The sequence below is a fragment of the Solenopsis invicta genome, chromosome 8, assembly GCF_016802725.1.
Source record: "Solenopsis invicta isolate M01_SB chromosome 8, UNIL_Sinv_3.0, whole genome shotgun sequence".
Lineage (NCBI taxonomy): Eukaryota > Metazoa > Arthropoda > Insecta > Hymenoptera > Formicidae > Solenopsis > Solenopsis invicta.
The window spans coordinates 7,527,951-7,539,750 of NC_052671.1; the positions used below are offsets into that span (position 1 = coordinate 7,527,951).

An 11,800-nucleotide genomic window follows, 5' to 3' on the forward strand; every position below is an offset into this window, starting at 1 on the left:
CGTCGCGCCGCGAGGCGCCGGCGGAATCCATAAATAAAACAATTGGTTATATCATATGTTTTTCAAATCGACGAATGCTATTATATATTTTGTATTGAGCACTCGCGGCATACTCCGACGGAGGGAGAGCGGCGGCGGCAGCGGCGAGAGAGACGGACGGGGGACGGACGCACGCCGACGCCCGACGACGACTATACCCGCGCGCGACGAGAGCGCGGGCGAGCGCGCGTCTGTTTTTATAAAGAGCACACGGCACGACGACTCGCGTCGCGTCGCGCCGTGCCGTGCCGCGCGGCTTATAATCTCGCCCAATCCGCGGCTCCACTCATAAAGTATACGGCGGAACAAAAAAAGAGGGAAAATCGTTATAGAATAATCAAGCCGTCGCCGCGCCGTTCGCTCGCTTTCGGCCGTCGCCGTCGGGAGACACAACGCGGCTCCTTCTCGGTCGCGCGCGCGTCAGCCGCCGTGGTGATCATCTCCGCTGCCTCCTCGCGACCGAGGATGCCCCGCCGTTGTCATCCGGGTACATGAAGACTCCGTCGCGTCGCGGGCCGACGACGATTCGACGGTTCGGCGTTTATTCGTCTTAGCCGGTCCAGCTCGGCTTTTCTCTTTCCGGGAGGAGAAAAGAGAAAAGATTCCCCGCCAAGAAGAGAGAGAAAGAAAGAGAGAGAGGATCGGCCAAAGCGAAAAGTCTTCCAGCGGTGGAACGAGAAGAAAAATCGTCTCCCTTCTTCCCCCGACCGGCACACGCCAGTCATCCTTTCTTTCGTTTATCGCTCCCTCTTTTCCTTCGCCGCTCTCTTCCTTCGTTCTCCCCTTTTTCCCCTTTCTTCCTTCCCCCCGTCTTCGCGCTCGTCCGTTTTCCTTTTTGAAAAATGGGCACGGCGACACGCGATCTCGAGCAGCAGCGGCGCGATCGGCAAGCGGCGGATCGCTCCGCCGCGGCGCAGTGCCGGATCTGTGCGGCCGACATCGCCACCGACGACGATGGGATGCACATTTTCGCCGAGGAAGGTCGGCGTCATTACCTGCAGACCAAAATACGAAAATATCTGCATATCCTGGTAAGTGAAATGCGCTAGCGCGCTTTTTCGCGCGTCGGCCGTTTTTTTCCCCTCCCCCTTTTTTTCTTTATTTCTCTCTCTCTCTCTCTCTCTCTCTCTCTATCTGCATGTTTCTCTTTTTTTTCTTCAAATTCGTGCCCTTCCGCGCGGCGGGTGTCGCGATCACGTGCCGGTCGCCCGAATTTCGAATTTCACGTCGGCGCCATTCGCCGATCGAAACCGATCTCTCGCGATCGGTCGAGATCGCGAGAGATCGCGGCGCGATCGCGCCGATTTTCCGAAATCGGAGCGATCACTACCTCGACGATGACGATTCGGAGTCGCGCGATCGTCTCTGTTCTCTTCCCTTTTTTTTTTTTTCATCATCATATAACATAAAGTTCGTGTACAAAATCGACTCTGACTTCATCTAAATATAACGACGACATTTTCGCGATGCGGATGCTTAAAAGGACGAGAGCGAACGAGGAGGTGGTTTAGGTCACGCCTCGACGCCGAAAATCTCCAGCGGAGGAAAAATTAATCGGCCTGAAATGAGCCGCGAAATGTCAGCGAGCTCGCTTGACATCGCGGGACGCAGCGTGACGATTTCGCGGGGGCGAGAGGGGGAAGAGGGCGCCGATCGTCGTTATATTTACGCGCGGGATGCGTCGGTCGAGCGCGACCATTTTGCGCGGAGCTACAAAAGTGTTAAAAATTAGCATTTTATTGATTACAATAAGTATACCGTGTGCTCTCTCCGCGCGTGTATGTGTACGCTATATATATGTATATGTATGAGCGACTACATCTATAAATACAATCGGAAACGAGGGCCGCGTCCGCGGCGGAGCGACGTCGGGGAGATGACGTCGCGCGGAATAAATTGCGTCGACCGGGACGTCTCATGCAAAGAAGAAGAAAGAAAAGAAACGACCGGATGACTTTTCCTTCGAAATAAACAAGGTCTATCCTTCCCTGCGTCCATCTCCGACGTTATCAATGCTCGCGAAGGCTAGGTTAATTGTCGTTCGAGGAATCGCGACGCGCCGCCGTACTAATGGGAGATGACGAATTAATGAAAATATTATAATGATGGACGCTAAAATAACGTTCCATAAACAATATAATAAACGATAAACGATTTATTACACAATTGACGTAATATTATATATTTATATATATACACACACGTCAATATCTGGAAATGACAGTCACGTTGAATTGTATTCCTGTGGACTAATTATAAATTGAATTTGCAGAATAGGTATAGATTATCATAATAAAATATAAAACATTGATAAATATTAATTAACAATGAGAATTTTGCAATAATTATTTTCCTCTTTTGAGAAAAAAAGATGTAAAGTGTTTTATAGAAATAATATAGATAATACAGAGCCTATTAAATGTTTTTGTAGCTTTGTGCTAATTTTTTTATGTTTCGCAGGTATCGTCGGAGGACAAATTTTCCAAAATGGTCTGTGCTACATGCGTCAAAAGACTGGAGGGTGTCCATCGCTTCGCGATGATGGCGTACCGTACCCAAGAAAAGTTGAGATCACAGCTTTATGGTAACATTGACAATACGAATCCTGTACAAGATGACGAGATACAGAGTATTAAAGATATGCAAGATACTGCAAAGAAAACGGAAAACCGAGGGCTTTTACATTCGATATTGACAAAGGTATAGTATGTCATAAATTGCCTACATTACATTTTTATCCGTAGTATAATAATGTATCGTCACTGTCTTGCCTGTAGGGTGCAATAGAAATCTTAACCGAAGATGAATCAGTTGGACCACAGGAATCAAATTCCCAAGAGGACAAACGTTGCACTCCGAGCATGGAAGAAATGGAGGTAAAGGTGGATCCAATGCTATTTTTACAGTGCGGTATGGAACAGTCTTCGTCCGAAGCTTCAGATTCCTCGGATAACGAGGAAGAAATTACAAGGACACATACGCCGGAGCCGTTACCTTTAACGAACAAGTAGGGATTTCTACACCATTAATAATAAAAGCTTATGTGCTCTTTGCTTCCTGTTTCTTGTTAGTGGCCCATTGCCTTTTTGCCCCTTCGTACATTGTTGAGGTTGGCTATAAAAAACCAGATAAAAATTGACCAACAATGAAAGAGGGCAAAAATACATAACAAGAAACACAATTATCGATAAAATAGTTTGCAAAGAAACAAAAAGCAAGAAACAGAAAACAAAGAAACACAGTGTGGATTAGCCTTAAAGATTATTAGATGAATGTACTCTCTTAATCTTTCATTTATTTAGAAATACTGAAGTAGAGGAGGAAGATGAAGAGAAGAAAGATGAAGATGAATCTAAATCGCATGAGGACAGTGGTAAAACTACATCCGATACACCGACAAAGCCACACGAATGTACGATATGTGCCCGATCTTTTATATCGCAAATCGGATTGCAAAATCACTTGTGGTCACATTTACCCAGAGAGAGAAGATTCGACGGAAAGCCTATTTTACAATCCCAACACGTTTATTCTACGAACGGTGTGCTTCATACGAACAGTGATAATAATTCGTCCAGCAACTTTATCTGTCCAATCTGCAGTAAAAAGATTTCTACAAAGGGAAATTTGAAAGTGCATTTAGAGACTCACAGGCCTAAAGGAAAGTACGGCTGCGACATATGTGGAAGAATGTACGTTGACATTTTCTTGAAATAAATCTCATAGCAATGTAGTATTTAATTATTTAGTATTAATTAGTAAAATATTAAAGAATTATTGTTAAACTCTAGAGAAATTTTTTAATTTATTTTTATATTGAATTAATATGTAATATTAATATTTTAGTATTAAATTTTGAACTGTCTAATAATATATTAATTGTACTATTATCAATAGTATTTCAAGTGTCATTAAAAACAATTTGATTCCTTACAGTTTCAAAACTCAATCGAATCTCTTCAGACACAAGGAGTATCACGGCGGCGTACAATTTCCGTGTAACGTATGCGGGAGAGTGTATCCAACGAATTCAACGTTACGCGCCCACAGCATAACGCATTCGGACTTGAGACCGCACGCATGCCCGCTCTGTGATAAGACATTCAAGCGAAATCAGGATTTAAAATTCCACATAAATCAGCACACGGGTGCGAGGCCTTATCAGTGTCCTTACTGTCCGAAAGCTTTCGCGAGCTCCGGCAACTGTTTTTCACATCGTAAGAGAATGCATCCACGGGAGGTCCATCGGGATCGACAGAGAGCGGCGGATTTAATGAGATGAACCATGGGCAGTCAATACGAAGATTGGTCTTAGAATTTCGGATGAATGTTCTGCCGAAGTGATCGTATATTGGTCATATATTAATGTCTGTCGTAATATAAATCTTTTATTTCCAGAGATTAACGGTGCTAAGGTACGAGAATGGAAAAATTTTGTATGTTTTATTCTTAAATTATTTATATACATTTAGCGTTAAGTACGTTGTTGTTGGTACTGTATATTTTGTTAATTATTTATTGAACATGTCTTTCTACTGTCTGATAGAAGATGTTTGTTAATATGAGATATTGGTGAACTTCCATTATTGTTAGTAAGCTTAGCGTTGAAGCTTTACTACGGTAATAGCAAAGAAAGTAAGTTTGAAATTTCATAGCCAGATTTAAGTATTGATACTTCTAGTCTTATTTTTTATGCATATTAATGCAATTTTTACACATTATTTTAGTGATAAGAGATAATAATTGTTAAATGTTTCTAGGAATATAATGTAATTGTATTATTGTAAATGTATTGTTTTTAAACCGGTTAACACATCTAAATCTGATTTTGTTATATGTTAGCACATTTTATTTTCGTGATAAAAATATCCACACACTGCCACATTTTTGCGCATACCTCTTTATTTTTTCATTTTTCTAGAGAGACAATTAAAAGTAGTATTAGAGTAGATACTAGAAACTACATGATTTGTGTACTTCCTACTAAAAAAAAAACAAGGACCTTTATGTATAGCCAAATATATCGTAATTCTATACTCTATATGACATTATCTTGAAAACTCTGTGATAATTGTATTGGTACTCGTCGTTTTATACTGGTTATGGAATTTACAACTTACCATATAATAGGAATACTATTCTACGAGCGTAGATTATATACGATTGTAACGTTATTCAAACAGTGACGAAGATTCTAAAGAAGAACACAACTTATTTTACTCACAGCGATTGAGAGAGCAAATAATCCATAGGAAACTTTATACGGAACATACGTATCGACCAAAAAGCGAAAAAAGAAAATTTGCGGAAAGAAGAAAAAAAAACAGAGTTTTGTAGCCTGTGACATATTTTTAGCACAATACAAACATCATCATAAATGTTAAGACTGTATACGAAAATTATGTGTCAAATTAGATAATAACTTTAAAGGCGGACAAGACCGAATGTTGTGTATGAAACCCAAGTCTAGTCGTCTGGCAGTATTAATTATCAATAAGCGATATGTGTAGAAGCGCCGTAGTCGATATTACAAATACGATCATGACGTTATTCTTATAAGTGAGATATATGAGGTAAATGTTAAACAGAAGTCTGAGTAGTTTTTAGGAAGGTATAGTTAAGTTAGTTAATTAGGTAGATAATTCGTGTAAACGTAGATAATAGTCCGTGCTTCCGTATACATTCGCACACGCGCTAAAACAGATCGCAGAAGGCGTATAAATAGTGAGCATTACAGGCCCTGAGAAAGAAACGAGTACACATACGACAGACAGTACACACAAACAATAAGTAGCTCGTACTACGTAATGCAGAGACAAAAGAGGGAAACCACATGTGTAATCACATTATATTAATGCAGCATTATTAGCTCATAGAGATACAAGCGTGTATTTTGTGATTACGTTTTTTCCGGACCGCTTGCCGACATATATATATATATATATATTATATACACAGACACTTATAGACATAGGTAACAATAAATAGTGATTATATATATATATATATAAAAATAATCAATTTTTGACAGAGAAAGAGCATATCTCAGTGCTCGCGGCTCAATCGTCGTCATTCATGCATTTTAGACCTTAGAGAATCAAAAATTGAGTATTTTTCTAAAACCGACACGCCAAAGACACACAGTCCTAGCAATCGAGACTAGTAATTAACAATAATTCAGAAGTGCCAGTTGTGTAATGCAGAAAATTAACATAGCGTATTTAGCAGCAGACAAATACCATGGAGGATCATTCTGTAGAGTTAGCGCAAAATACATCTGTGACGTATATATGAAATAAATTAATTGTATAAAATTAATCGAATTTGCTTCCCACATTTCTTTGCGCGCTCGCATAAAAAGGAAAAATAACACTGCGCGCGTGTCATTGAACCGACGGCCGGATGTATGTTATCGATGACTGTGCAATTATGAGTAAAAACGATTTTAAACGGCTACGTCTCTCATTGACAAAATGGAAAAAGACTTTTTAACGTGGCATACTTAAATCAATGGCGTGCATAACATGCGATAATACGACCATGGATACGTCTTAATGAAATTTCATGAAGAATTTATTCCTGCTGGGCTGTGTGGTATTAATCAGTTTAAGATACTTCAAGCGGATGGGTGTCAGATTTTAACCCAGGTAAAAAATGTTTCTTCAAAATTTTCTTTGTCATTCGAGAGCACGTCACACACGATCTGTTTATTGTTATTTAAATTTACTACTAGAAGCCCAAATTCAACAATTAAGAAAAACTTATTTTCCTAAGATTGAAATCGACCTTTCTGCCAATGCAGATTATTTCGATTTAACTTATTTTTTAATATTTTCCTAGTTCTAGAAATTAGAAAAAGATACAGTGTAAATCAAAGAAATTGAAGTTAATCTGATAAACAGACATTAATGCGATATCTTTATCTTTATCTGTTATTTTATTAATTCTATCTGTTAGTTTTCTTAATTTTCTTTTTCAAGAAGACTTTTTTTGAGAGTACGGCGCACACACTCTGTTTACCACTATTTATTTATCTGTAATCTTATTTTAGAAAATGTGATTTTATAAATTTTAAAGTAGTTACAAATTTCATATATGTATAGTTGTATACAATTACTTTACGATGATAAATGAGAATTACGATAATATTGTTCTAAATTACCCAAGAAACCGCATAGTATCTGTATCAGTATCAATATTTTTTATTTTTTTTTTATTTTCTTGCAAACTGTTGTACGTACATGATAATTTCCATCAGGCCCATCTTTGGTTTGAAAAAAAACATGAAAAGAATGATTTTGTTGAAGTGTCTAAAAATTTAGCTAGATACAGATCTGAAAATAATTTTGGCCCATCAAAATAATTAGGGCACTAAAATTGTTTGTTATAATATCTTGCAATATCTTGAAATTTTTTGCAACCTTGCTTATCGTGCTTGGACGTTATATAATTGTTGTTCATTCTATATAATTGTTTTGATGGCTCAATAAAATTATTTTCCAATCTGTATCTAGATATCTAAATTTTTAGACATCAAAACTGTGACTAGATCAACTACGTCAGTTTTTTATGGAATTAAATGATATCACGATGATGGACGTCTCCGAATATCGCAATATCGATAACCAGAAAATTACGAAATGGCACGATAAACACGGTTTCACGCAATGAGTAAATTTCCGTGCATCTTATCCAGCAAAGATAAAAAAAAAAAAGCTTTTAGAATATATCGTCTAACCGCACGTAGAGACACATGCGACCGTTTTCATTTTCTCGGAATTGTTATCAAGAAATTTACAACTACTTTACAGTGATAAACAGGAATTATGATAACGTTGTTCTAAATTGCTTAGAAACCGTGCAGCGATATTAGTGCCAATGTAAAAAGTCTACTTTTTTTCATAATTTACATATATATTTAATACCCACAATCTTTCGTAATATGAGTATTACGTAACGTATTATTTGCGTCTACAATCGCCCTTTGAATGCAATTAAACTCTTTTCTTATATTAGTGTTTTGATGTCACAAAGATTAATTTTATCTAATCGACATTTTTTATTCGCTATGTTTATCATTCTTAAAATAATGCATTAAAAAACGCACGTTCTTCTACATCTTATAGGCTGTCCCAAAATTCGCGCACATAAAACCGCGATTCTCTGCGACGGAAGAAGCAACATATATTTTCCTTTGACAAAATTAGAAATAGTTTTCAAATGAGAGCAATTTTGTGAGGTGACGCATATCACTTTTATGCGTGATGCTCGACACGATTTCTGTACATACATGAAAGATTTTAATAACAATTAAAAATAAATAATTTATTCAATCGCCAATGATTTCAGATGTTGTGACTTTTATTTCTCTAAATTGACACACAATATTTGTTTTAGAAGAAATTAAATCTGATAGAAGCGAGTACACGTAATTGTGTGTGTAGTTAGAAATTGAGAATTAATTTTTAAAACTTGATTTGATGTGTGTGTGTGTGTGTGTGTGTGTGTGTGTGTGCTCCCCTTGTAAATGTATTTTTGTGCACAATTTGCATACTTGCTTGCAATGGCTCTGATTATATACATACTCGTATGTATAAGAACTATTATATAAGAACTAAGAGTGAATGTTTTTTTTATTTAGCATTGAACATTTCGGGTTGTTTTCTTCTGGGAGATACTTTGTGTAACAAACAATAATTTACAATGCAAATATTATCAAATTAAGTAATACTCAATTTTTAAAATTTACAAAACAAGTATTGATCATTCATTTTTATCGTTACAAAGTTGTGAAATAACTAGTAATCTTATACTGTTTATTTGCATAACTCTGACAGCGATGTTTGATACGTTTTACCGTCACTATGAGAAATCAAACGAAAATATAGGCAACAACCTGGAAAAAAATTTTTTATATATAATTGTATATGAAATATGTCCATATATAAATAAATATATGTAATTATATATAAACAATTTTTCCCCGGGAGATATCTCTTCTAAAAATATCTACAGACAGAACTTAGCAAAAAAGCGACATCGACGCAGTCTCCGGCGACGACTTTGTACTGGAATTAAGACTGACAAATAAGATATAGTGTGATACATATCAGTATCGCGAATTACATAACACACAGTTACAATTTTTAAATTATGACGTCATCGTGTGAAACTACGCAATAGCATATCGAGAGATATTGATCATGACGATTCAGAATCTTTTCTCTACGCTCTATCGCTCTATTAACCACTAGCAAACAGTCCTGCCAAAGAAATCGACGTATAATTCGTTCGCACGTGCATGATTCACGCGCATTGCGGATGCAAAACTACAGGAAGGCCGTAAACAAGTTTGGCCCAGTTTTTTTACTTATATCATGCACGGAAGCATCGCAACATTCCTTTATATTAATTACTATCTCGTTGTTAGAGAAGAGTCTAAAATATCGACTTATCATAAATATATTTATAAAACATTTAGTCTATGAAATAATTGCATTATTTTCCAGACAGTGCATGATATTCATAACAAATGTTCGTAAATATGTATTATTATTTATTTGTTTAAATATCGTATAAAACTTTTATGCATATTTATTATACATAAAGGAAAAAAAATCATAAAATCTTTATTCAATATATTGTTAAAATATCTAAACCTAAATATTTTTGGATAAATCTTTATAATCTATTTAATTAACCACAAAAATATGAAATATTTTGATAAAAATACGTATAAAATATTCTAAGTTATTATAAATATTTTGTAAATCTTATATAAATATCATGTGTTACTTCAGTTTTATCTTCGTTATCAAAATATGATTTCTTTATTGCTAACAATATTTTTTTTGTAAATTTATGTCGTTATGTTTTCCTTTCTACGTACTTTTCAGATATTTTACATGTCGTACATCATTTCTCCAATAAGAGAAAAATATTCGGAAAGAGAAAGCGTTACAAAAATAGCAGGAAATTATTACCCTCGATTCAGAGAGGGTCGATAGACCTGCATTCTACAGGATACAAAAAAGAAATCGAAGACAAATAATGCAGAATGGTTACAGAGTGAATTAAAAGTTCAACGAGGATCAACAACTCGATGAGAATAGCAATATCACTCACATCATTTTTGCGTTATATTGGCAAGCTCGATAAAATTTTAATTAGCTAGCTTCATTGTTCAGACGTGAGTCGTAGTTGAGACGGCTAACAATTTAAAGTATGAAAAGATCAACGACATTCAATATTGAGAATATCATATCAGTGAGATACCGCATCTTTTTTTTACAATTGATAAGATAAATATATACGCACTCGTATTTTAGAAACTTGCCTCAATAGCTATGATTCTACTAATGCAATTAATAAGCAGCTAAAAATATATAAAATGTAACGCAGAAAGATCTAATCCGCGCAAAAATATTTTCTGTGAATTCATTTAGGAACATATAATGCGCGTTCCAATATTAATCCGGAGGGCAATGACACAAATTTACAATCAATTTCGACAAAGCCGATTTTCGTTTGTACAACTGTTTTTCATAAACTATTAATGAAAAAATTTTCAGGTTTGTCAATATCAATTTTTTATACTTTTTTTTTTACATTGTTGAGACACTGTAGGAACCCCCTGTCCCGCTGGTGCTCAGCTGACATTTTATTTATTTGTAACACAAAAACAGCTGAATAAATAAAAATCAGCACGTGTTGAAATCGATTATAAGTTTGCATCATCGCCTCCCGGGCTATATATTTGCTTAGATGTCTCAGAAATATTTCAATAGAAAAAATAAAACATTTCATAAAGATTACGAAATTTTAATTTAACAAGTACTTTGCAAAGAATAATTAAAATTATTTTTTAGAAAATTACAAGTATTAAGATATTAATATATTATACATATATATATAAAAGACCATAATATTTTATTTGCATAACATTCTTGTACTTCTAGTACATAAACTTAACATACGCCGCAAGCGAATATAGAAAATTTTCGGTTATTTAATCGGTAAAAGTAACAGAACAATTTTCTAATATCATATACTATAAACGTACGCACTTAAGCAAAAAGTTTCTACTTTGAAAATTTATAAATTTACTACATGTAATAGATTTTAGAAAAATTTCTGTTGAGTAAAATTTTATGTGACATTTTGCAAAATGTCACATAAAATTTTACTCAACAGGGATTCTTTCAGAAATGTTGCACAAATGTGAAAGGTTGAAACCTTTCTAGAAACTTTTCGCAGTAATCGTTTTGGTATGTTCTGTATAAATTGTTAGCATTAATATTATTAAATTAATTATCAATATTATAATATTCTTTTTTGATTCACTTTAAAAGTTGCATATAAATTCTAATACCGCATAGAACGAAAAACTAGAAAAATGTATATAAAATCATTTTTGTATGAATTATTATTTAAGATCCGCTATAATCAATGTAAGCCTTTCTTGATTTTAATTGTATTAATTTATATACAATTCGTATGAATAAGTAAAAAGAAAAAAAAGATTAACGTGTAAAAAAACCTATAAAAATAGGTAAATAATTCGATACTTCGCAAAATCTACATTCCTTCCATATGTTCAGCAGGCCTATTCTGTAACTTTTAATGACAAATTTCGTTATCGTATTATGTAGTTTGATGATAACGAAATTGTCATTAAGAGTTACAAAAATAGGCCCCCTGCAATATAAATATAGAAGAAAATGTAGATCGTGTAGTACTGAAATATTTGTATATTTTTGTA

General features: G+C 35.3%; 1 protein-coding gene across 2 annotated transcripts; it reads left to right on the forward strand.

Annotated features, from left to right (window-relative positions):
* The first annotated feature begins 34 nt into the window (after nucleotides 1-34).
* Nucleotides 35-6,953, forward strand: LOC105208013 (zinc finger protein 2). Of its 2 annotated transcripts, none has more exons than XM_011177735.3 (5): nucleotides 35-1,070; nucleotides 2,500-2,739; nucleotides 2,817-3,046; nucleotides 3,342-3,731; nucleotides 3,976-6,953. In XM_011177735.3, exons 1-5 carry the CDS (start codon nucleotides 882-884, stop codon nucleotides 4,319-4,321), a joined length of 1,395 nt encoding a protein of 464 aa, XP_011176037.2. In that variant the 5' UTR covers nucleotides 35-881; the 3' UTR covers nucleotides 4,322-6,953. The 2 variants fall into 2 exon arrangements, with proteins under 2 accessions (XP_011176037.2, XP_039308981.1); XM_039453047.1 differs by lacking the exon at nucleotides 35-1,070 and adding an exon at nucleotides 1,471-2,316.
* Nucleotides 6,954-11,800: the final 4,847 nt, after the last annotated feature.

Excerpts from the sequence above, each read along its gene's own strand:
- LOC105208013 (XM_011177735.3), top strand. The coding sequence starts at position 882 with ATGGGCACGGCGACACGCGATCTCGAGCAGCAGCGGCGCGATCGGCAA. Across the intron at positions 2,740-2,816 it reads TACATTCGATATTGACAAAG|GGTGCAATAGAAATCTTAAC; the intron begins GTATAGTATGTC and ends TCTTGCCTGTAG. Across the intron at positions 3,047-3,341 it reads CCGTTACCTTTAACGAACAA|AAATACTGAAGTAGAGGAGG; the intron begins GTAGGGATTTCT and ends TCATTTATTTAG.